Here is a 24,507-nt window from a genome sequence, read left to right as displayed (position 1 = left end):
CCCGATGCCACGGGACCGTACATTGTACACGACTGGGCCCTCTTCGGCGTCATGAAAAGACAAAGGATGCGACGGACGAGCAACTAAGAATGTGGGGTGGGGGCGGAGGTGGAGATGAATCCCTGTTCGCACTAGCTTTATTCGAATACGCGTTCTTATCGATAAGGGTTTCTAGAAGTTCGAAAAAAATTGGCGACACGCAACGCGTATCCCGTCGCAAGCATACATACTCGAGATTTTCACACGGTCTGTTCAGTTGCAGGAACAAAGATGTCTGAGGAAAAGAGCGATGAATTGAAGGTGGAGCAGAAGGAAGACCAAGCAGTAGAATTGAAGAAAGGAAAGAAGAGAAAGAGAGCTCAGCCGGCGAAAGATGGCTGGAGCGGCAAGAAGGGAGCTGGGCAGATATTGAAGTTCGATGACTCTGAGGATGAGATTCTCAAACCTACTCCGGAACGCATTGCGCAAGCCGGTGAAATTACCAAGACAGATTCGAAAGCGACGCAACCCAGCAAACCCCAGCAAAAGCCCGATCAACAAACACGGCCGAAGAACAAGCAACACGACAATGCCCGAAAACTTCAACAGGACCTTAGAGTACCATCTCACGTGATTCAAAAGCGTGATGAGCTACGGCAAGTCCGTAAGTCGCTTCCGATCTGGCCACAAGCGGACGCCATCAGGGCAGCTCTTCAGAGAAATAACGTCCTGGTATTAACTGGAGAAACTGGCTCTGGTAAATCAACACAAGTGCCCCAGTTTTTGGCCAATGAGTCCTGGTGTACCGGATGCATAGCAATCACGCAACCTCGAAGAGTAGCCGCGATCTCGCTGGCACGTCGTGTGGCCGATGAGATGGGTAGCTTACTTGGTGACAAAGGCCCTACGGCAAAGGTGGGATACAGCGTCCGCTTCGATACAGCTGCGGGAAAACACACCAAAGTTAAGTTTTTGACAGAGGGTATGCTACTTCAAGAAATGCTCAGAGATCCAAACATGTTGCAGTACAGCGCGATAGTCGTAGACGAGGTTCATGAGCGAAGTGTCAACGTCGACTTGATACTTGGGTTTCTCAGAAATCTGGTGGCCGCTAAAGAGGGTGGTACAACAAGAAAGCATCTTCTCAAGGTCGTAGTAATGAGTGCTACAGCAGACGTAGAGGGCCTTGTTAAGTTCTTTGGAAACAGCCAGCCTGTGTCGAACACGGAGAAGACGATCGCGAAGGCTGCGAAAGAAAACAGAAGCAACATCTCGACCTGTTATGTGGAAGGTCGCCAATATCCAGTCAAGACAGTGTATCTCCAACAGCCAACGCAGGATTGGGTCGAAGCAGCCCTAAAGCTTGTCTTCCAGATACATTACAAGGAACCTTTGCCAGGTGACATTCTTGTGTTTCTGACAGGTCAAGACACCATCGAGGGGCTCGAGAAGCTTATAAACGACTACGCTGAAGGTATGGATGACGAGGTTCCCAAGCTTCTTGCGCTGCCTCTTTTCGCCGCTCTTCCACAACACGCCCAGCAACGCATCTTCCAGCCAACACCCTATCGCACGCGGCGCGTTATCCTTGCAACTAACATCGCCGAAACATCAGTTACTGTCCCTGGTGTTCGTTTCGTGATAGACTGTGGCAAGTCAAAGATAAAGCAATTCCGGAATCGCTTGGGTCTCGAATCGCTACTTGTGAAACCAATTTCCAAGTCTGCAGCTATCCAACGCAAAGGTCGAGCTGGTCGTGAAGCACCTGGTCAATGTTATCGGCTGTACACTGAAAGCGGATACAATACTATGGAAGAACGCACAACGCCCGAGATCCTGCGTTGCGACCTTAGTCAGGCAATCTTGACAATGAAGGCGCGAGGTGTCGACGATGTACTCAGTTTCCCATTCCTCGATCGGCCACCGCGAGAAGCCCTGGAGAAAGCTCTCTTACAGCTCTTAAACCTACAAGCACTCACCGAGACTGGTGGGATCAGCGACACTGGTCTCAAAATTGCGAAGTTCCCACTCACACCTACACTCGGACGAGTACTAGTTGAGGCAGCGAAACCAGAGCGGGACTGCCTGCTCGACGTGGTCGATGTTATATCCGCACTCAGCGTCGAGAACGTCTTCCTGAACCTTGTGACTGAGGAGCGCAAAGAAGAAGCAGAAGAAGCTAGACGTGAGCTGTATCGTCGAGAAGGTGATCACCTAACACTTCTCATGGCTGTGCAACGATACGCTGCTGAACAAAAGTCACAACGCAAAGCCTGGTGCGACAAGCACTACGTATCTCACCGTGCCATGGAGAATGTGATGAACATCAGGAAACAATTAAGACAGCAGTGCACACAACAAAAACTACTTTCTGCCGACGACGGGGAGTCCGAAAGTGCGCCCTCGGAAGCTAGGAGTCAGGCCATACTCGCATGTATGCTACGGGGATTCATCTCCAATACGGCGAGATTGATGCCGGATGGCAGCTACAAGACGTTGATAGGCAACCAAACTGTAGCGATTCACCCTAGTTCGGTGCTCTTTGGAAAGAAAGTGGAAGCTATTGTCTTCAATGAGTTTGTGTTCACAGGCAAGGCCTGGGCTAGGGGCGTCAGTGCAGTTCAGTTAGATTGGGTGTCAGAAGTGGTTGAAGCCATCATGTAGACTGAGCAGTAACATGGTCGTTTGCTGCGTTTCTGATCTCATCTTTTGTTGTTATTTGCCAAACTTTTGTTCTCACGTAATATGTGTACATATACAGCTTATATGCCTCTAAGTCTGGGCAAGCTCAACGCACACCTATCACCTCCTCCTTCCCACTCCAGCACCTTCTTTGTCTGCCAGACTGACAACCTCACCAATACCTGCTGCTTCCTGCTCATCTTCCAGCGCACGAATCTCTTCCCTACAATCCCACCATTTCTCCTCTGACCTATCGAAACCCAGTTTCTTGATTTCCTTTGGGCTCTTCTCCGCGATCTTGCCCTTCTTCTCCAATTCCTCCAAAATAATATTTTGCCACTGTTCCGACGTACGGGCGTAGAAATCCCGTAAAGATTCAAATGGACGTGGGTGCGGAAGAGTATCGGTAAGTGCAGAAATCTCTTCTTGAGGTCCAAGATCTTCGGAGTGAATAGGAGCAACGGCAGGGGACTCTGAAACGCTCGTTGGAGCTGTCGATTCAGACTTGTCATCCTCGTCGCCTTCCTCGTCTTCAGAATCCTCCTCGTCTTCGTCATCTGAGTCTGCTTCATCTTCGCTGCCTTGCCAGTCTTCAAGGTCACGCTTGAAAATCTCAGTCACGCCGTCCAGATGATTGAGGTTGACAGACCAGAGTTCGTCAAAGGTGAACTCGCGATCGCCTTTCTCAAAGGTACCCCCGTAGATGTAGAGTGTATCGGCCTGTACCGTAAGCGCGGCATTGAATCTTGGGTGTGGGTATTCAAAAATCTTTGGCTTTTCTGGTCTCGCTTCTTCCTCCTCTTCCTCTTCTTTGGGTTTCTTAGCTTCGTCATCCGAGTCTGCATCCGTAGAAACACCGGCCTTCATCTCGAGAGCTTTAAGATTGGCTAGTAGCTCCTCCTCTGCGGCCTTGCCACGATCTCGGCGATTGATATTTGCCTGTTGGGCAGCCTTCTTGTTCGCGTTCAATTTTGGTCGACGCAGAGTAAGTGGCATGTAACGATTACGCTCAACGTTCCAAATGAACAGCTGGTTGAAAAACTCGGAATCAATGCCCTCTTCGCTTTCCTCCACATCATGCACGCCACCGAAGAGAACACCTCGACCCTTGTGGTAAGCCATTGTTGCACCCGCGCGCGGCGGGTTCGGTGCATTCGCTGGTTTCTTTCGCTTCTCCCACGATACAGTTGGAAGCGTTGTCGATGGCTGATCGGCAGGCGGAGGTGTGATGCGTATGAACCAGGTATCATCGTGAACCTTCGGCTTCAATACCATGCGCGACGCAGGGCCACCACTGCTAGGCTTCTTACCCTTTCCTTGCTGCTGTTGCTTGCCACCAGCCTGAGTCTTGACGCGAGAGTATCCACCATAGATGACTGCACCTTGCTCATGTGGCAGCAGACTAAAGCTCGATCGCGCGTCGGGTACTGCGCGGGCTGCTTGGAGCTTTGGTGTATGCCACGAAAAGTTGACGCAGTCGTAAATCCAAAGATCGTTAAGATATTTTGTGGTAGCAGATGTATCTTGGAAACCTCCAAAAAGGATGATATATTGTTTGAAACCAACCATGCGATGTCCGCTTCGCGCTGGCGGAGCGGCTGTCTTGCTCTTCCCCTCCATGCGCGTCCATTCTCTAGTGACTGGATCGAGCTTCCAAAAGTCATTGTAGTGATAGAACGTCCCTTGCTTCGGAGAACTAAACTCGCCGCCGAATAGAAAGATTTCTTTCGTGTTTGCCGCCCGGCACCAGGCATGCCCAGATCGAGGCAGTGGCGAGTTCGGACTTGTGACTTGTTTCCAGGAATCTTGTTTGACGTTGTAGATCATGAGATCGTTGAAGAACTTCGCGGTCGCTCCGTTGAAGTACTCGCCTCCGAACAAGAAGATCTCATTTTCGTTTGCTGGATTTGCAATGAGGGTGCTTGAAGTCCGGGCAGAGGGCGGCTCAGCGGGTATTTCCGTTATCGCATGATGTTGTTCCTGCTCTTTCGCGTACTGTGCTAAGATGGCATCTAGGTCGACATCCTCTGCGTCGGAGTCGATCTCCTGTGTCTTCGAGGCGACCTTCTTGTCTTTTTTGCCTGCTTTCTTCTCTTGCTTGGCTGCCTTTGCTGCTTTAGCTGCGGCTTTGCCTCCCGCTGCCGCCTTCTTCTTGTCCTTAGCCATTTCTCAACCTGGGGCCTGAATCAATGCAGTCCCAAAACGCTGTATGTGTGGCAACTGTTCGGTCTGCCGATAGAAAGTTCTCCGCGTTTTGCCCCTCAATTGGAAAATTTCCCAACGCTGGAGTTGACTGTACAGCACCTTGCTTCCGACTTTGCAAACACCGGAAGTGATTGCGATCAAGTGTCCAAGTCTAATACACCTAATAAATAAGCACGTCTTTGCAAGTGTAAGTGCGAATTGTCGCGTGCAGCCTGTTCAGTATCGTAAATCCTTCGGAGCAGGCGCTACGGTGTGGGCTTCCTTATCGATAGCAACCATACATTCACTCCCCGCCTTACATCTACTACTACACACAATGACGAAAATGATACAAGCGGCAAAGATCCTCGGGCAGAAGAGTCACGTAGTTCCTGGTATCATACTGACCTTGCACACTCGGCCAGATCTCCGAACTAATCATAGTCAGGCAAGCTACGAATTACGGAACACTTCTTCGAAGTACCTCGTGACTATTGTACGTTGCAAAACCCATTTTCAAAACGTCGTTTGCTATTTCAAAGTCATAACACAGAGCATGACTACGAGCTCAATAGCTATATAAGATAATATCATCGTGCTGACACTTCCTTCCTCTCTAGGCAATCCTTCGGCAGGAACAATCCAGCTCTTCGCACGCTCTGCTCTGAAAGCCGAGAAGCCCGCAGACTACACTTCAAGGTCACATCTCGAGCCATCCAAGACCCAACTTCCATGGCTCGTATATCTGCAAGGCGGCCCAGGCTTCGAGTGCCGAAGCCCCGAAAAAGTCTCATGGACTCAAACAATTCTCGATAAAGGTTACCGAGTGCTCATGCTAGACCAACGTGGAACTGGCCTTTCAACCGCAATAAGCCAGTCGAGTTTACAGTTGAGGGGTGACGAGAAGGTGCAGGCAGATTATATGAAGAGCTTCAGGGCTGATAGTATTGTCAAGGACTGCGAGGCCGTAAGAAAAGCATTGACCGAGAATTACCCCGAAGAGAAAAAGAAATGGAGCATCATGGGACAGAGCTTTGGAGGATTCTGTTGCTTGACTTACTTGTCTCACTACTCCGAAGGAGTCAAAGAAGCATTTCTTTTCGGCGGCTTGCCACCACTAAGAGATGACCCAGATGAAGTTTACGAGCGTCTATACGCACGTGTCAAGAGCAGGAACGAAGGGTATTACGCAAAGTATCCTGAAGACGTTGATCGCGTTAAACGCATTGTCAAACTCCTCTCTCGTTTCGGCGACACGACTGTGCGCGTCCAAGGTGGCGAAGGCTTCCTTTCTGCACGTCGCTTCCTGCAGCTTGGAATTTACTTCGGTAAACATGGAGGTTTTGATGATGTCCACGAATTTGTTCTCCGCGCCGATACTGATCTGACCCAATTTGGACATCTGACACGACCTACTGTTCTCGCGCTAGAGGCAGCACAGAGCTGGGACACGAACGTCATCTATGCACTTCTCCATGAGCCAATCTATTGTCAAGGGAAGGCGTCGAATTGGTCTGCTGAGCGTCTCATTTCCAAATACCCCGAGTTCTCGCTCTCGCGTGTGTATGGTGACGAGCCTGTCTACTTTACAGGCGAGATGATCTATCCCTTCATGTTCGATGTTTACCCAGAGCTCGCCAAGCTCAAGACTGTTGGCAACCTTCTGGCCGAAGAGAAAGACTGGCCGCGCCTGTACGACAAAGAACAGCTGAAGAAGAACGAGGTGCCTACTTATGCTGCAGTCTATATTGACGACATGTATGTTGACCTTAATCTGAGCATGGAGACAGCAAATTCTATCAGGGGGTGCAAGACTTTCATTACGAACACGATGTACCACAATGGAATCGGTGCGAAAACGGATGAAGTGCTGAGGCAAATCTTCTCTCTGAGAGATGATGTTATGGATTAGGCAAGAAGCTTCGTTGGTGGCTGACGTGTATGTCATCCAAAGTACGAGTTCAGAACCATCCATCACGTCTGCTGCTTCATGATCTTCTGCGCCTGCTCCAATTGTGCTTTCAGGTCAACATCCCAAATCCATCTCATCCTGTGCATATAGTTGTCCTCGATTTTATCAAGGTCATCTCCGAACAGCTCGAAATCGTACAACTTGCCAGCTTCGTAACTCGTTTTCACAATCTTCTGTGTCCTCTCTCGTCTGACCTGGTCGAACGCACTAAAGGCTCGCTGCAACTCGTCAACGTTATTCGCGTCCTTGACTAGATTAGCGAGGATATAAGAGTCTTCTATACACTGGCCAGCGCCTGCCCCTTGATGGGGTGTGGTCGCATGCGCTGCGTCTCCCAGTAGACAGACACGGCCTTTGGTATAGGTGTCGCAGGGTGGATGCTGGAAGAGCGCCCAGATATCTGGCTTCTGCATTGCCCCGACAATCTTTTGAACATGTGGACCCCACTCTTTAAAGTCTGCCTCCATCTCCTCCTTCGATGTAGTCACGACCCATTTCTCATCGTCCCAGGTATCGCGAGAGCTAAATGCCACCACTGCAACAGTTAGCAAACATCCTCTCTAGACGATGGCTGACCTTACCATTCATCGTCTTCCCATGCTCAATTGGAAACGTGAGCAAGTGGCCATGATAGCCAAGATACATCTGGCTGTTCCGCGCTACATCATCACCCAAAAGCTCGACGGCCTTATCCATGGGTATCAGCCCTCTATAGGCATACTTTCCAGAAAAGACAGCCTTGGACGCGGGATTGTCTCTTCCAACTAACCACTTCCTCGTCAAGGACTTTATGCCGTCGCAACCAATCACAGCGCCGTGCTGTGCGGTCGAGCCATCAGCGAACTTAAGCACAATATCCCCAGAGCCATCTTGAGCTTCATTCATCTCCACAAGCCTCTTGTCGAACTTGGCAACACCATCGGGTACGTCTTTGACAAGTTCGTCCAAGAAGTGTGCTCTGTATACACCGCCGCGCCCACCGCTCGAATGCATGGGCACCTCGAAAAGTGCATCGCCGACTTTCTTGCCCTCTCTCACATATCCCTCCTTGTCCTCTCTCCTAGCGTCTCCCACCCGGATTGTGAACCAGGAATCCATCTTGGAGTTGTCTGCGTTCCCTGTCTTGCATTTCAAAAAGGCCTGGTATATCTTTGGGGACAAGAACTCCATCGCACGTCCAGCATTGGGACCGAATGCGACCCCAGCCCCGATTTCACCAAAGTGCGGTGCGGCTTCATAAATGGTGACAGGGACATCGAATTGGACGAGGGCTATTGCAAGGCAGAGGCCGGATATTCCACCGCCTACTATAGCGAGGGAGTAGGGTTTCGAAGACGAGCTTGTTGGAGCCATCTGGTTGAGCTTGAGACCGAAGGAGATGTCTTCAATATTTGGTGTTAGCTACTGCGTCTGCAATGGAAGAGCAAAACCATTGCCGGTCGCGGCTTTGCGTACTCACTTTGATCTTTACCAATATGCACTTCGGTGGCGCGTGGGACGACAGCTCGCTAGACGTCATCTACTGCGTACTTATGCAGTGGTCCTGCAGTACCCAGAATAACACGACACCCGCATATTGGTACGCAACGGCGTGTGCATCATTTGGACGAGTGCACTACCCGATACTGAGCATGCTGGACAAGAGCTCATCCGAGAAGAAAAGCGCCAGGCGGTATGGGATAACTCGCCGCGAAGTGGGGCATTTGTGTATATGTGTGGGGTAGACGACTGTTCGGGAATGAAGTCGGCGGTTGAGGCATTGCGCATATGTCACCAGGGACCTCCTCTATCAGGCGCTAAACCTAGCCGAGTGCCGAATTACATCCACGACCTGACCGCAATACTTTTGGTAACGCAGGCAGTGATCATCGTGTATCCTCGACTCATTTGACATATCTCTGTAGCTGTAAGTGTTGCTGTTCCCATGGATGCGAGGTAGTTCAAAGACGTGTATTGTTGTTGAGCTCTATCATAAATACGTGACCTTTTCCCAGCCTCGTCATGCCGTCATCAGCTCGCTCTTTCGCAGCTGCATATCATCATTACACGCAATACCGTTCTCAAACACTTCACACGGGAATTTCCGCTGCATGTGCTAACACTACGGTAGTCTCTTCTGTCGGGTTCATCTCGTTTCTCAAGTCTATCATCGGTTAAGTCAGATCATCAATGCCGCCATCAAGCTATGCTGCTTTGCAGCCTCCAAACGAAGAGGGAGAGAAACCAGTAACCGTACTGGTCACTGGATTTGGTGTATGTCGATACTTCCCTCCAATCCCCTGTGTTTTCTCCAATGCTCTGTAATCCGGCTCACATCTCCTATTGTGCTTCTAATCAGGCACATTGGATGCGATCATTTGACAGACTAACATGTATCCAGCCATTTTTAGCGAAAGTACCCAAGAACTCTTCCTGGGATATCGCTTCTACACTTCCAGCTCTGTTACCAAAGTCATCCAACAACCAAACTCCGATCAACATACACGTTCATCATGAGCCTATCCGCGTAGCATATAACACTGTCGTCAATCTCGTTCCCCAGCTTCTTCCACCAGCCAATCCTCTCTATCCCTCCCCAGATATTGTGCTGCACATCGGTCTAGCAGCCGGACGAAACTACTTCGCCATCGAGCAAGGATCCCACAGTCATGGGTACGGGAAGATTCCGGACGTAGACGGCCAACGGTTCGAAGACTCTGCAGCAGAGGAGCATTTCCCATCTTCAAGATACCCACATAAATTAAAGACTAGCTTCGATACATCTGACGTCCTTGCGCGCTGGAAAGCGAACTTGGGAAACACATCTGCCAACGGCACTAAAAACAATGAAGGATGCACTGACGTGCGCATCAGCACCGATGCCGGAAACTTCTTGTGCGGCTTCATCTACTACAACAGCTTGGCGCATTATTTTAATATCAAGGAGGATGAGAGACCCGTCATTTTCCTACATGTCCCTGACTTGAGCAGCAGTGAGGATAAGCTAAAAGAAGGATGGGAAGCTACAGTCGCTTTGATCAAAGCGCTAGTCGAGAGCAGACAGGAATCAGGCGGCAAGGTCGTCGATGGGGACAAGAAGGATGGAGAACCGGAGAATGACAAAAAGGAAGAGCAGACGGACAATAACTTCGTATAAACGAACCAGGCTCCAGCACAAAGATCAGAAGGGGGACAAACCAATCCTTTCATCCTAGATTGGTTAGAACAGGACGCCCTTTTTGAGCCCCGCATCATCCTTAAACGTAAGCATACGGGCTCTCTAATTGGTTGAATATCATATATACATCGCCGTTGAGCAAATTGACACTCGCGAGAGATACTTTACATAGACAGCCACTGTGAGTCACAGGAAAATGGGCGTCAATACTGATAAGCCAAATCTTGGCCAACACAAGGGTCAGTAGTATATGATGCTGCAGAATTCATATATATGCTCATTCATAGATTGTGCTCTCCACACTTCATTCCCTGTATAGCAAGCTAGATCATCACCCTCTGATTGCCCTCAATGTCTCTGTCACCACATTCCCAGACAGCTACCCACATCCTTAGTCTCGCCAACTACACATCCCATCACCTCGTTCCCCTCACCCTAAAGCCCTCTACTCCACTCCTACCCTCCTCTCTCCGTCTCCGTACCGTCATTATCAGTCTGACAACGAATAATTTCTCCTACGCACGCCTCGGCCATCTAATGGGCTGGTACTCTACGTATCCGCTCCCCACTACGACACCCGCTCCGTATGACGATTCTGCAAGGTACGGCCGCGTTGCAGCATGGGGCTATGCCGAGATTCTAGACAGCACTGTCGAAGGCATTGAGAAAGGAATGAGTGTGTATGGCTATCTTCCCAGTAGCACAGAGTGGGAGGATATAACCGTAGAAAAGGCTAAAGATACACGGGATGGGAGTGTGATTGACGACCAAGTTATTGTGACAGACGCACATAGACAGCATCTGTGGAAGATCTATAACCGGTATCGAATTTGTGGTCCGCTTCCTAAGTTGGCTGATCAGACTGAGCGAAAAGACGAGTTGGGCTGGAGTGCGCTGATGATGGGTCTTTTCACAGTTGCGCATAACCTCTGCAATTATGTTTTCCCTCCACAGAAAGTAGATGGAGGGATGAGGAAACAGACGAGCCGGATACATCCCACAGGAAATGGGGAGTGGAGCGTCGAAGACGCAGACTTGAGAGATGCGATAGTCGTTGTGCTAAATGCGAGTGGTAAGACGGCATCTTGTTTTGCGTATGTTCTTCGACACTGTCGACCCGCTGAGCACCAACCTGCTCGTATTATCGGCATTGGATCTACAGCCTCTATTGAGGTCATCAGGAGAACTGGATGGTACGACAACGCAGTTCCCTATGACATTTTCGACGATACTGCCATGGAGATCAAAAACTCGAATTCGAAACGTATCGTTTTCTTCGATTTTGGCGCCCGACCTGGAGCAAACGCGAAATGGCGATCCGCTCTTTCTTCACTCTCGCCCACTGTCCCTTTTACACTAGTGACAGTTGGTGGTGAGGTCGCACCTCAAGATCCGGAAAAGGCCACGCAACGGCTCGCTAACAGAGCTTCCTTGAACATTGTCAACGCGGGCTTGTTGCAAGAAAAGGGTATTGAGACTGCTGGAGGCATGTATTTTGATAATGTGTATGCTGCGTTTCAGGTGTTCTGGAGACAGGCCAGAGAGGTAGGAATGTTGGAGTTGAAGTGGGGTGAGGGGCTAGATGACTGGGAACGAGGCTGGGAGATGCTATGTAGGGATGAGGTCAAAGCTGATGTGGGCCTGGTGTACAGTATCTAGGTGTTTCGCCTACTGTTCTCATATGGCTCTCTCGACCGCAAGGCGGGAAGATTCTAGCCAGGTCTTCCAGGATATGCGTAATGTTTCAGTGGAGGTGAAGACTTTAGCTGACAACGCATATTGGGCATCTGTAAGCTGCATCATTGATAAGATTTCCTGTAAACGATACCATCTTGTATGATGGGCTATCTGAGACCACTGGGCAGAACAAAGTACTTCAGTCTCGGCCTTTCGCTAATGTTAGCATGAAGCGTAATTGCAACAAAATACATCCAACGGTCCAAGGTATCCACTCTAAAACGTGTGCTGAGAAGAGAATTGACGTCGACATGACGGGTGCCGCTCATCATCGCTTACCCCACAGGCCTTGCTGGGTCTCTCTAATCCTCCGCTCTTGCTCCTGTATCATCTCTTCGGTCTGACCGTGTCCGTTTCCTCTACTGTCAATCTCCATGGGGTCGTCTGGCTCATCAGCTGGCTGAGGAATGTTGGCGTGAGGGGCACCTCGCCGTGGTTCAGCAGAACGCTGGCCGTCCATCATACCAGCAGCACCACCCGCTCTCAGCTGATTGATAGCACGAATCGTATCGATAGCTGCATGCAGGGTACGACGAGCGTTGAAGTTCTTCTTGACCGTGGGCAATAGATCCTCTTCACCATCAGCGTTATTCTTGCCAAGCTCCGTGATCCAAGGATGAGACAAGGCTTCATGGGCTGTCATGCGCGCTGCAGGGTCGACGGTCAAACAGCGACGAATGAACTCGCGTGCTGTAAGAGAAACACCCCTCCAATACTCCAAGGGTGTAAAGGAGTAGTCTGCGACTAAGATGGCCTGCATCTCTTCGAGGTTAGAGTCGCGGTCGAACGGAGTATAACCGCAGAGGAGGAAGTATGTGATAACGCCGATAGCCCATATGTCACTAGTTTAGATGTTAGCACTGAATCGTGAGATGGCGCAGTGTGCCTTACACCGGTTTGCCGTGTCCAGTTTTGCGGAAGATCTCAGGTGCCATGTAACCTGGCGTTCCGCATGTCGTTGTCAGGACGTGGAACTGCTCTTCATCCATAATTCGAGACAGCCCAAAGTCGGCAATCAGCAGATCGGCATTGTCTTCTGGTGTTCGAAACAGGAGGTTCTCAGGCTTCAAGTCTCGATGTACGATGCCGTGGTCGTGAAGGTATGCGACAGCAGAAAGCGTGGCACGGATAAGATCACCAGCGTCAGATTCGTAATAGTTGCCCTTTCGGCAGATGCGGTCGAAAAGCTCGCCTCCAAGCGCAAGGTCGGTGACAAGGTAAACTAGAGAGATGCATGTCAGCGAAATGTTTGGCCCAAGCAAGGCTTCAACGTACGGTTGTTCATAGTTTCGAAGTAATCGACGAGTGTCAGAATGTTTCTGTGACCCATAGATACTCTCTTAAGCACGGCAATCTCATTTCTGACCTGGCACATGTAAGCCTTATCGTCCTTCATCGCTTAATACCAAGCTGACCATGTGTTCTCGGCCTGCCATGAGCCGCTTGTTGATGACCTTGGCGGCATAGTATCTTCCTGTATCAATGTGTACGCACTCCTTCACTACAGAGTAGCTGCCTGCGCCTAAAGTTTTGCCAGTCTTGTATCTGCAAGGCTGCACTTGCGCTGCCGTCTGTGTACCCTGCGCTCCAGAAGCGCCGTTCGAAGTCCTTGTCGCCATTATTAAGCTCAAGTAGGCCTCCAGAGAACCGTCGTGACCGGAAGTGCTGTAGCAGGAATGTCTTATGGTGGTTGCGATTACAAGAGTCTTGGGAGGGCGCAGTCGGGCACCGATGCCTAAGGCTGGCTATCGGAGATCACAGAACCGACAGATGAGCTTGTTGACGCAACACGATGTGGGCTTATGACAACTTGTGTCACAGATTGAGTATCGCGGAGCAGTAGCGAAAGTTTGTGGAGACTCGGGAGTATTGCGACGGCTCCTGATCGACGGCGATAGTGGGTTCGTGGAGCTGCTTGGTGGCACGTGGTGAGATGGTATTGGTGCCGGCCGAGATTGACGCCAGTATTCCTGCTGAAGGCAAGAAGGAATTGTGTCTCAAACACTATGGATATAGTAGACGAAGCTACGGGAGGAAGGAAAAGAAGGCTGTCGGGACTTGGAGTGCGTAGGAGGGGTCCACACGATTCCCCGCCGGTGACTTTACCCCTGTTGTTGCCAAGATTGCCCGTGTTAGAATAGTGGGATGGTAGCCGCTCAGCCGGGATTAAGGATCCCAGTATCAATCCATGGAGCGCAACATGTATAGCCAGTCGTGTGCAAGCGACACCTGAACTAACAAACTCCCAAGAGCAAAGGCTATGCACGTCATTGCATTGCTTTTTTATTCATTTCCGTCTATGTGAGTTTCTATAGGTCAAAGCTCTTCTCGTCTAGATCAGTACGGACCTAGCAAAGAACGTCAGGACGATGCATCCAGCAACCGTCGTCTCCAATCTATATCGCGAATGGAACTCTACGACTTGACGAGCAAGCTGTGGCCATCCATGTCTTCAGGCTGCTGAAGACCCATGGTTGCAAGAAGGGTAGGCGCAACGTCACCGAGTACGCCGTCAGACTTCTTCAGGCTCCAACCTTCGGGCGCGTTGGCCATGACAAAAGGCACCTTGTTAGTCGTGTGGGAAGTCTTGGGAGTACCCTCCTCTGTGAGCATCTCCTCGGCGTTACTAGCACAATGTCAGCCCTACCCCAAAAGATGCAGATGATGGGAACTTACCCGTGGTCAGCGGTGACGAACAGAACGTATCCGCTCTCTTTGCACTGGTCGTAGACCTTCTTGATAGCCTTGTCGGTCTCTGTGCATGCTTCAATGGCTGCCTTGTAAACGCCAGTGTGGCCAACCATGTCTGGTGGCGCAAAGTTGTTCATGAGGAACTCGAACTTGCCGGTTTGAATGCGCTCGCACAGCTTCTCTGCAACAGCCATGGCGCTCATCTTTGGCTCGAGGTCGTAAGTAGCTACCTTTGGCGAAGGAACCATCTCACGCTCCTCATTCTCGAACTGCTTCTCGACACCGCCGTTGAAGAAGAAGGTGACATGGGCATACTTTTCAGTCTCAGCAACGTGACACTGCTTGACGCCCTGCTTTCCTAGTGTCTCGGCAAGAACGTCTGTCATGCGCTGAGGCTCGAAAGCAACGTTGAAAGTGTATTTGGGGTTGTACGAAGTCATGGTGGTGAGGTGAATGTTTTGCGGGTATGGGAAGTCGGGCTTGGGCGAACGGTCGACATCGCCCAAGAGCTGAGTGATTTCTCGAACACGGTCGGAACGGTAGTTGAAGAAGAAGACGGTGTCGTTGTCTGGACGAATCAGCAAGTAGACATGCAGGTGCTCAGCATGTTAGTATACCTTGTATCCTTCGCTCCTTTCCTCCCACAATGATGGGCTTGAGGAACTCGTCGTTCTCGTCTTTTGCGTATCGCTCCTTGATGGTTGCGACTGGGTCATTGCTCTCCTCACCCTCTCCAGTGACTAGACCCTTCATACCAAGCTCGACACGGTCCCACCTCTTGTCGCGGTCCATGATGTAGTATCGTCCGACGACTGTTGCGATGTCGCCGAGGCCGATTTCCTTGGTAGCCTTCAGCAAAGTCTCCATGTATCCAACCGCGGACTTGGGGTCGGTGTCTCGGCCGTCTCCGAAGAAGTGGATGTAGGCCTCCTTGACGCCCTGGTCCTTCGCAACCTTGAGGAGCGCAATCAAATGGTCCATGTGGGAGTGGACACCGCCGTCGGAAACCAGACCGCAGAAGTGCAGCCTTCCGTTACCGTCAATGGCACGCTGGAATGCCTTCTTGACATTGTCCACGTCCTTCAACTTTCCATTCTTGATGGTTTGTCCAATTCGGACGGAATCTTGCCATACGACGCGTCCTGCACCGATGTTCAAGTGGCCGACTTCGCTATTACCCATCAGGCCTTCGGGAAGTCCGACGGCGAGAGACGATGCTTCCAGTTCGGTGTAGCCCTGTGCGGTTTTGGAGCCGTCCTTGGCGAACTCGTCCATAGTAGGCGTGTCGGCTGCGAGGATAGCATCGCCATCTTTGCGCGACTTCTCCGTCGCAACGCCCCAGCCGTCGATAACGATGAGGACCGTCTTCTGGTCGACCTTGGCCATGATTGCGAGTCGGTCAGGTGATTTTAGGAATAAGGAAGAGGAAAGAAAAAAAAAACTCGAGGATTCACTCGAGCGGCGAGGTTTGGAAGGCTAGTGAGAAGAGCGTAGGGAGCAACTTGTTGACGGAGGGGCAGGGTTGGCGGGGCTAAAATGGTCAACTTCAAAAAAGCATCGCCGGTTCACGTCACAACCTTCCCGCGACTGATCCACAATCCCCCCACAGCCCACGCCCGGAAACTTATCTCGAATCGCACCCAACAGCCGCGCTATTTGGCCATCGCTTTGACATCCAACAACTCCTATCAGACAGACATAGCGATTATCATCTGCAGAATCGCCGTCCAATCAGCAACCCTGCCTTCAGCCCTACCCGTCCACGCGTGCTGGCTGGCCGACGCAGACACGACGCTAGGCATCTTCAATTGGAACTCGTTGTAATCCACAACCATGTCGGCAGCCGCGACGCCATATGCGCCTGCCTCAGCGCGAGCCTCAGTTGCACCCACAGGCTCTCAAACGCCAGCCCTGCCTGCGCCGCCGCCGCCGCCTCCTACCACCAACACCCCGACCCTCCCTGCGCCCTCGACGTTTGACATGCTCCCTGACCTCCACAGGCTGCTCAAGCGTATTCTCGAGACGCCTGCCCAGCCGCCAGCTGCGACACCAACGCCTGCCCAGCTTGCCGTAGAGGGGCCCCTCGAGATCCAACACGTTGCGACAGCAGCGAATGACATCCGCCTCAAGATACAAAAGGCACGACGCGCCGTCACAGCCTTGCCGGACATGGATCGCACATGTGAAGACCAAGAAGACGAGATTGAGGACCTGGAAGCGCGTATTGCGCGGCTGAAGGCTTCTCTCAACGAGCTCGGTCGGCCGGTCGCTCAAGCAGAGGATGCAGACGGAGACCAGAGTATGACTGGCTGAGACGCCGTCCGCACTACGATTGATCCATTCTAGGACGCACGTCTGTCGACTGCATGGACGCACTCGACCTAGCTCTCGCCCAGGGCTAATGGCAGCTCGTCATCGTACGCGACTTGTCTACGCCTAACTGAACAAGCACTGATCTCGTACACAGAAGGCGAGGCCCAAGGACCAAGTGTCGACACTCCAAACATGCGCATTGCATCGTATTGTACGCATAGCTACTAGCACGTCACATAACCCGGGTAGTCCTCCGAGCCTCACATGACCACGCGATCACGCGTCGAGCGCGTACGGCTAAGAACACGCTTTGCTCCGTAGCCTTAAATGCACATGTAGAAATAGTTGGGATGGATGAAGGGCGAGGAATACGGACGAGTCATCTTAGGTGCAAAGTAGATACGTTATGGGACATCATTATTATTCTGAGGTGATATTACCGGATATCTACTTCATCTAGAAGCAAAGGCCCTCATGAGCTTGGGTATACTAAAGAAGGAATTTTACCGTTCAACGATATACTCCTGGTCATCCTTCATCTCTAGGCACGGAAGGCACGGCGGCCAATGCCAAGCTTGCTCAAGTCGAGGCCTGCAATTCCACCAGCCTTCTGTTGGCCAGCACCAGCAGCGGCTCCAGCAGCTCCAGCTCCAGCTCCAGCACCACCGCCAAGGAGGCTGCTGAGAAGACCTTCGATGCCACCAGCTGCACTAGCTCCACCGGCTCCACCCTGCTGTCCGCCGGCCTGAAGAGCTGCTTCGGCCTCCTGGAGAAGCTGTGCGATACCGTTATTGCCGTTGTTGCCGTTGTTCTTGCCCTTGCCCTTGCCCTTGCCATCTCCCTTTCCCTTACCCTTGCCTTTGCCGTTGTTGTTGCCATTGTTCGCGTTGCCAGTGCCGTTGGCTGCGGCTCCAGCGTCAACTACTCCGGTCGCATCTAAGGTAGTTAGCATATGGGACTGGTCATGGCGGTATGTATCACCTACTTCCAGCTTGAGCAGCTTGGTCGGCAGCAGCTTGGCCAGCGGCAGCTTGGCCCCTGCCCTTGCCCTTCGCAGCATCCTGTTGCATCTGCGCCTGGCCTGCCTCCAACTGAGCCTGATCCTTTTCCTTTTGCTTCTGGTCGGCTTCCTGTTGGGCAGCCTCCTGCTCAGCGGCAGCTTGCTCTAGCTCTTGCTGCTGCTGCTTTGCCTGGTCTTGCTGAGCTGCCTGATCGGCTCCCATCGCACCCTCTTGTTGCTGGGCAGCCTGCTGGTCGGCCGCGGCTTGATCTGCTCCCATAGCACCCTTTTGCTCCTGAGCGGCTTGCTGATCAGCTGCGGCTTGGTCCATTGCATCTTGTTGCTGTTTTCCATCCTGGTTTTGCTTGGCATCCTGAGCAGCCTGTCGTGGTTAGTAGGTCATCTTGGTTCGTCATATGATTTTCAAAACATACCTTTTGGTCAGCCGCTGCTTGATCGGCTGCAGCACCGTCCTGTGCCTGGTCTTTACCCCCAGCCGCGGCATCCTGCTGTGCCTGTTGATCAGCCGCCGCTTGGTCCGCTGCCTGTTGATCATGGGCGTTCTGTGCTTGGTCTTGGTTCATGCCTCCGGCAGCCTCCTGTTGAGCAGCGTCTTGTTTTGCCTGCTGATCGGCGGCAGCTTGGTCTGCTGCTCCCATCTGCTCAGTTGCATTCTGCGCTTGGCCCTGGTTCATCATCCCAGCGGCCGCAGCATCCTGCTGTGCCTGAGCATCGGCGGCAGCTTGTTGCTCCTTAGCTAATGAGAATCAGTAAACTGTGTGGATAGGAAAGCCGTGAATCATACCTGCTGCAGCTTCTTCGGCAGCCTGCTTTTCGGCGTTCTTCCCTTTCCCCTTGCCCTTGCCCTGAGCGGCATCTTCAGCAGCGGCAGCATCCTGTGCCGCCTGATCCTGAGCGTCGTTGTTACCAGCAGCCGCAGCGCCCTCAGCGTTGGCTACCTCAGCATCCGCATTACCATTATCCTTGCCCATGCCGCCGCGTGCAGCCAAGAGCGCACCACGGAGCTTGAGGGCTCTCTCTCCAAACTTCTGTACAACGTCTTCCTCTCGGCGGCCGAAGTTCGTAGAAGGAATGACTACGTTCTCGGTACCAGCCGCGACTACAGGTCCCTGACCCACAAAAGGTGCTGGGGCTGCTGCCACGAACGAGGCTGAAAGAAGGGTGAGGAGGGAGATAGAAGTCTTCATAGTGACGGTGGGGATTTGCTCTGGAAGGATTGAAACGAGGTGTGTCGAAACTTAAAATGAGCACAGCTCTTGAGAATTGAAATAAACAGATGGTGCTCTGCACAAAGGAATGATTTGAAAGATTGAAGCTGAGCGTGCCGTTCTATCCGCCTGAGGAGACTGGTTTATATAAGAGCGTTGCCTTATATGAGCTCACGAGTGCCTGAGGGAGGTAGTGCCTAGAATAGCTCAGGTCACGATTGTCGGGATGACTGTTCGTTGCCTGCCGTGCATATCATACATGCGCCGTTGGAGGATGCCTTGGAGAGACCAGGCTCAAAGGAAGAACATCGGCCATCCCCACAATTCTCTCACAGGCACGAAAGCCTCGTCTCGCATGACAGCTGTAGATCAAGTTTGACATGCGATCGGGTCCGTAGCTTGGCTGGAAACGGTCGAATCAAACGCATGAAGGAGAGAGTACAATCGCGGAAGAGAGAGCTGATGCAAGCTCTATGCCAGCATAGTCGTCGTAATAGCGAAGATCCAGGCTGGGGGTCGAACGTGTGTGGTTTGAGAACATGTTGCAGATCGAGCAGGGGCGATATATGCGGAGAGGTATTTCCCTAAACGCATAAGTTTGGTGTATGACTGAGGTTCGCAGGCATAACATGGGCCTGAATCTCTGCGGGTTTCAGGCACACCGACGCGCCCACTGGAAATTCCGGGGGAACTGCTGGACATGCAAAGATGCAAAAACGTGCCCTTCCCGCTTCTAAGAGGGTTCCAGGCTCAATTCAATCTGAAAGAGCTTTGCGTCTCTGCTATACAATACTTGGTGTCGCGCAAGTACCTTGCTGCTACTGTGAACTAATCACCGCTCCGCTGCCGGAACATGTACCGGAGGGTCAAACCATGATAGGACGCGTAGATTCGTCAGCATAGAGATGTTGTTTCTAGAAGGTTTTGACGATGAACATGTTCGGATGCGGCGACTTTGACATGTGCGGAGAGAAGGATGAGGAAGGTTTGGCCAATGACGTGCTCGGTATTGCAATCCCGCACTTAGCCTTGTAGCCTCGGCTGCAACTTTTAGACATCGTCATATCAAGGTTTAGCATTGGCGACGAGCGTACATGTTGAATGCCGCAATTCTGTCGCATTCCTCATCATTGAGCACTGTCAGTTCTGGCCTGTAGTGCGCCGCCGGTCGGTCTTGTAGGAAGCGCAAAAATCTGTCAAGTCGTTCACTTTCGCATTCAATTCCATCTGTTTGCCTCCCCAACAAGTCCTACACCATGGCCAGCAGATCAGTCTCCGCATCCGTAACGCGGCAGTTGCTTGCAACGTCCCGATCCGCGCGTATATCGTCAAGACCCCTCGCGTGCGTACCGTTATCGAGACGCAATGTATCCGGCTTGTACCGTCCTGCAGTCCGAATTGCTGGTCAAAGAAGAGGCCTTTCCACGACGCCACGCACACGACTCGCCGCTGTGGACGACACATTCGACCCAAAGTCAATAGAACGCGAGTCTGACGAGGTGGATGTGCTCATTGTAGGCGGAGGTCCTGCTGGTCTGTCTGCAGCCATCAAGCTGAAGCAGCTTGCGACAGCGGCAGGCAATGAAGACTTTAGGGTTCTGGTGTTGGAGAAGGCGGGTGAATTGGGCGATCACATCGTGTCTGGAAATGTCATAGAACCGTCTGCGCTCGACGAACTCCTGCCCGACTGGAGGTCAGAGGACAATCTGAACCGCTTCGCCGACATCACCCCCGCCAAGGAGGACCACATGTACTTCATGACCAAAAATAGCGCAATCCCTCTACCCAAGCCTCCGCAGATGAACAATCATGGCAACTACATAATAAGCTTGAACCAGATGGTCAAGTGGCTTGGCGAGCGTGCCGAGGAAGTTGGTGTAGAGGTTTACCCTGGATTCGCTGCGTCGGAGATACTATATAACCACGAAGGCGTCGTACAGGGTGTGGCTACCAACGATCTCGGTATATCGCGAGAAGGCAAGGCCAAAGATTCATTCGAACGAGGAATGGAATTTCATGCACGCGTCACACTGCTTGGTGAGGGTTGCCATGGTAGTCTGTCCAAGCAAATCATCAAGAAGTACGACCTAAGGCGGGATAGTCAACACCAAACCTACGGACTTGGCATCAAAGAAGTATGGGAGGTACAGCCTGAGAAATTCAAGTCTGGGTTAGTGGTTCACTCCATGGGCTACCCACTGCCAAAAGACACCTACGGTGGTGGTTGGATGTACCACTTTGGTGACAACCTGGTCAGCATTGGTCTGGTTGTTGGACTCGACTATCCCAACCCGTGGTTGGCGCCCTATGGCGAATTTCAGAAGATGAAGCATCACCCGTATTACAAGGATGTATTAGAGGGTGGCAAGTGCATCTCTTATGGTGCGAGGACGCTGATTGAAGGCGGTTTCCAGTCTATACCTAAGCTCGCCTTCCCTGGTGGCGCGCTTCTTGGAGATGCCGCGGGCTTGCTTAATCTACCGAAAATTAAGGGTACGCACAACGCCATGAGGTCAGGCATGCTAGCTGCCGAGGCGACTTGGGATGCCCTACAAGCTAATACCGACGGTGGTACCGTGTTCCTGTATGACTATGAGGACAAGATGCGCAAGTCGTCGATATGGTCAGAGCTCAAGACTGTGCGCAACATGCGTCCATCTTTCCATACTCCACTAGGCATCTACGGAGGCATTATGTATTCTGGCCTTGAAGCATACGTTCTTCGAGGCAAAGCGCCATGGACGTTAAAGCACGGCAAACCCGATCACGCAGCAACCAAGACTGCAGACGAGTGCCCGAAGATTGAGTATCCCAAGCCAGACGGTAAAATCAGCTTCGACATATTGACAAGCGTCAGCCGAAGTGGCACAAACCATGAAGAGGACCAGCCATGCCATCTTCAAGTCAAAGACTACGATGCACATGCTCAGAAGGAATGGCCCAAGTACAAGGGTGTCGAAAACAGGTTCTGCCCCGCCGGCGTCTATGAATACGTCGAGGACGATAGCAAAGAGCTGGGTGTCAGGTTCCAAATCAACGCCCAAAAGTAAGTTTAGCCGACCGAATCGCTGGAAAGCCTGCTGACAACATACAGCTGCGTTCACTGCAAGACTTGCGATATCAAAGTGCCCGATCAGGACATCAATTGGCAAACACCACAGGGCGGCGAGGGACCAAAGTACGTACTTACTTGATGTAGACACCGGGATAGAGACTATGGACCAAGCCGTGGTCCACGCGATCAGCAAATATGTACATTAGGAAGGATCGCATATATACATACTACATATTGGCATCAGCCCTAGACTTGTTGCTGCCCAAGTGAACCTCGGATGTTTGTAGGGCCTGGACAGAGAGATTGTTCCCCTTGTTCGGAAACCGATCAATGCCTGGATAAACTCCAGTGTGTGCTAATTCTACGAACAAATGACAATTCATCCGTCTAGAATAGTTACACTTCACTGGTAGCCCCGGGAGGGCGAGCAGCCCCGTTGGAGGCAAGACGCACGTGATGTCCGTGCCCGAAGCTTGGAAGGCTAGGGCGAGTGAGGCGTTGGGCGAACTTCCTTCTCCACCCTTCGTCACCGTCCACCCATCAACTTCGCCGGGGCCTATTACATCAATAGCATTCCGGCCCTCATCTATATTTGCAATCCGTTGTCGCGACACTGGGCCGACTAATTCTCTGCCCAAGAATCGATTGCGCGACTTCTGCACTTACCCGGCTCCTTCCTGGTCCTCAAGCTCTCAGGTTCTTCACGGCCACCTTGCTTCCAGCGCCCGACTCTATCTCCAAGGTACGACTAGCCGCCTGTATTGTATGCACTGGAAATCCCTTGCGCATCTCCCTGGTTCCTGTAGTTTCGCACGTCGCTGGACACTGGCTTCCTGGCGTCGCGTCTTTGATACCGAGGCAACCCGTCTTTGGCACGCACCATGCGCGCTCCCTCGATGGCTTCCCGCTTGCTCATGGACATTTGCTCACGATTCTCTTCAGACTAGGTTATCTTTAGGATAAAGCTCTACCGCAACAGCCGTCACTATGACCGAGGTATCGTCTACGCGCCTATACCTAGGCAACCTTCCTCGCAATGCCACCAAGGCAGATGTCGAGGGCCACTTCCAGACGCATGGTACTGGTGAGATCACTGAGATCAAACTCATGAACGGATTTGGCTTCATCGAGTACAAGGACGCAATGGACGCTCGTGATGTTGTCCCTGGTAAGCTTCAGCCACGCGCCAATCCATTGAACGCACGCTAACCTGTATACAGCATTCCGTACGTAACTTCTCGTGTATAGAAATCCGAACATACGTCCTAACTGATTCAAGATGGTTCCGACTTCATGGGCGAGCGCCTCATCGTCCAGTTCGCTCGCGGCTCGCGTGCCCGTAACGAGAACTTCACTCCCCACGAGCGCGTTCCCCCGCGTCCTAGGCGCACACCATACCGGATGAGAATAGCGAATCTTCCTGTGGAGACCAGCTGGCAGGTCAGACTCCCCGATCCTTGGATTCCTTCAGTTCCCTGTTAGCGCCAGTATACCGTTCCTGGACCAGTAATGGCTTTGTTCTCGCTTGCTTCCCGTTCTACGTTCTGGATTTGGGCCTCGCTTAACTTCGAATATATAGGACCTCAAAGACTTTGCCCGCCAGTCTGGATTGGACGTCGTCTACTCTGAAGTTGGCCGCGAGCGCGATGGCACTGGGTACGTAGGTAGCACTGCAGCAAGTAACACGTACTAATCCACTGTAGATTCGTCGAGTATGAGACGGCCGCCGACCTGAAGACCGCAGTGGAGAAGCTGGACCGTCGTGAGTTCAAGGGGCAGGAAGTTACCTGTGTCCAGGACGTCTCCGATCCTCCCCCACCTCCACCTTTCAAACCGCGCGCTCCTTACGGAGGCCCTGGTGGTCCTGATGACCGGGGCCGTGATAGATACCGATCCCGCTCTCCCATGGGCCGCCGCGGTGGCGGATACCCACCTGCGCCCTACGATGATTACTACGACCGTCGCGGGCCACCTCGTGGCTACAGCCCTCGTCGCGATGACTATCGCCGACGCACACCTCCCCGCGAGTTCTACGACAGACGTGATGGAGGTTATGGACGTTCGCCGCCTCGTGGTCGCATGCCTGATGAGTATGGCCCACCGCGCGCGCGTTACCCTGACGATCCTTATGATGCTAGGGCCCGACCTCCTCCCCGCGGTTACGATGACCCATACATGAACGGTCATGGACGCCCTTACGAAGGAGGAAGACCGCCGTCCCCACGTGGTGCCCGTCCCCGTAGCCCCGGAGGCCGTCCGCCTTACGACGCTGCAGCGGCTGATTACCCACCACGTGGCCGCTACTAGACAGACGACAAAAGTAAGTTTAAGTCTATGCGTACTCTGTTTAGAGCACTTGCTGACAGTAGCTAGGTAGGCGTTCTTACTCCTGAAGACTACTCACCTCTCAAAATATCTACCCTTGAGACTTTTCTACCCGTGGATATGTTTTATGCGATGACGGAGCTGAAAGACAAACGGAGGATCGATTGTGCTGCATGAACCCAA

General features: G+C 52.1%; 10 protein-coding genes across 10 annotated transcripts; 5 read left to right on the top strand and 5 right to left on the bottom strand.

Moving 5' to 3' along the window:
* Nucleotides 1-270: 270 nt before the first annotated feature.
* Nucleotides 271-2,643, top strand: GT037_000724 (pre-mrna-splicing factor atp-dependent rna helicase prp16; the record flags this gene model as incomplete). The annotated part of the gene is made up of 1 exon (XM_038925771.1): nucleotides 271-2,643. One exon carries the CDS (start codon nucleotides 271-273, stop codon nucleotides 2,641-2,643), a length of 2,373 nt encoding a protein of 790 aa, XP_038791627.1.
* Nucleotides 2,644-2,781: 138 nt separating this feature from the next.
* Nucleotides 2,782-4,827, bottom strand: GT037_000723 (uncharacterized protein; the record flags this gene model as incomplete). Its single annotated transcript, XM_038925770.1, has 1 exon — nucleotides 2,782-4,827. The coding sequence occupies one exon, from the start codon at nucleotides 4,825-4,827 to the stop codon at nucleotides 2,782-2,784; it is 2,046 nt and encodes a 681-aa protein (XP_038791626.1).
* Nucleotides 4,828-5,182: 355 nt separating this feature from the next.
* GT037_000722 (proline iminopeptidase) lies at nucleotides 5,183-6,757 on the top strand (the record flags this gene model as incomplete). Its single annotated transcript, XM_038925769.1, has 3 exons — nucleotides 5,183-5,240; nucleotides 5,294-5,341; nucleotides 5,466-6,757. The coding sequence occupies 3 exons, from the start codon at nucleotides 5,183-5,185 to the stop codon at nucleotides 6,755-6,757; spliced, it is 1,398 nt and encodes a 465-aa protein (XP_038791625.1).
* Nucleotides 6,758-6,819: 62 nt separating this feature from the next.
* On the bottom strand, nucleotides 6,820-8,170 carry GT037_000721 (mannitol 1-phosphate dehydrogenase; the record flags this gene model as incomplete). Its single annotated transcript, XM_038925768.1, has 2 exons — nucleotides 6,820-7,352; nucleotides 7,399-8,170. 2 exons carry the CDS (start codon nucleotides 8,168-8,170, stop codon nucleotides 6,820-6,822), a joined length of 1,305 nt encoding a protein of 434 aa, XP_038791624.1.
* Nucleotides 8,171-8,928: 758 nt separating this feature from the next.
* Nucleotides 8,929-11,633, top strand: GT037_000720 (uncharacterized protein; the record flags this gene model as incomplete). Its single annotated transcript, XM_038925767.1, has 3 exons — nucleotides 8,929-9,070; nucleotides 9,208-9,947; nucleotides 10,350-11,633. Coding segments are annotated over 3 exons (2,166 nt in total), but the record flags the coding sequence as incomplete, so codon positions are not given.
* Nucleotides 11,634-11,979: 346 nt separating this feature from the next.
* GT037_000719 (calcium calmodulin-dependent protein kinase type 4) lies at nucleotides 11,980-13,330 on the bottom strand (the record flags this gene model as incomplete). Its single annotated transcript, XM_038925766.1, has 4 exons — nucleotides 11,980-12,553; nucleotides 12,603-12,933; nucleotides 12,987-13,077; nucleotides 13,127-13,330. The coding sequence occupies 4 exons, from the start codon at nucleotides 13,328-13,330 to the stop codon at nucleotides 11,980-11,982; spliced, it is 1,200 nt and encodes a 399-aa protein (XP_038791622.1).
* Nucleotides 13,331-14,126: 796 nt separating this feature from the next.
* GT037_000718 (uncharacterized protein) lies at nucleotides 14,127-15,788 on the bottom strand (the record flags this gene model as incomplete). The annotated part of the gene is made up of 3 exons (XM_038925765.1): nucleotides 14,127-14,337; nucleotides 14,388-14,970; nucleotides 15,020-15,788. 3 exons carry the CDS (start codon nucleotides 15,786-15,788, stop codon nucleotides 14,127-14,129), a joined length of 1,563 nt encoding a protein of 520 aa, XP_038791621.1.
* A 447-nt stretch (nucleotides 15,789-16,235) lies between these two features.
* Nucleotides 16,236-16,804, top strand: GT037_000717 (uncharacterized protein; the record flags this gene model as incomplete). The annotated part of the gene is made up of 2 exons (XM_038925764.1): nucleotides 16,236-16,701; nucleotides 16,749-16,804. The coding sequence occupies 2 exons, from the start codon at nucleotides 16,236-16,238 to the stop codon at nucleotides 16,802-16,804; spliced, it is 522 nt and encodes a 173-aa protein (XP_038791620.1).
* Nucleotides 16,805-17,256: 452 nt separating this feature from the next.
* Nucleotides 17,257-18,923, bottom strand: GT037_000716 (uncharacterized protein; the record flags this gene model as incomplete). The annotated part of the gene is made up of 4 exons (XM_038925763.1): nucleotides 17,257-17,651; nucleotides 17,701-18,097; nucleotides 18,150-18,472; nucleotides 18,521-18,923. 4 exons carry the CDS (start codon nucleotides 18,921-18,923, stop codon nucleotides 17,257-17,259), a joined length of 1,518 nt encoding a protein of 505 aa, XP_038791619.1.
* Nucleotides 18,924-20,200: 1,277 nt separating this feature from the next.
* GT037_000715 (electron transfer flavoprotein-ubiquinone oxidoreductase) lies at nucleotides 20,201-24,306 on the top strand (the record flags this gene model as incomplete). Its single annotated transcript, XM_038925762.1, has 8 exons — nucleotides 20,201-21,990; nucleotides 22,039-22,122; nucleotides 22,413-22,795; nucleotides 22,979-23,167; nucleotides 23,220-23,225; nucleotides 23,279-23,439; nucleotides 23,579-23,655; nucleotides 23,703-24,306. The coding sequence occupies 8 exons, from the start codon at nucleotides 20,201-20,203 to the stop codon at nucleotides 24,304-24,306; spliced, it is 3,294 nt and encodes a 1,097-aa protein (XP_038791618.1).
* Nucleotides 24,307-24,507: the final 201 nt, after the last annotated feature.

The sequence above is a fragment of the Alternaria burnsii genome (assembly GCF_013036055.1).
Source record: "Alternaria burnsii strain CBS107.38 chromosome Unknown 705, whole genome shotgun sequence".
In the NCBI taxonomy this organism is placed as follows: Eukaryota; Fungi; Ascomycota; class Dothideomycetes; order Pleosporales; family Pleosporaceae; genus Alternaria; species Alternaria burnsii.
This window is presented reverse-complemented; position numbering and strand designations above follow the sequence as displayed.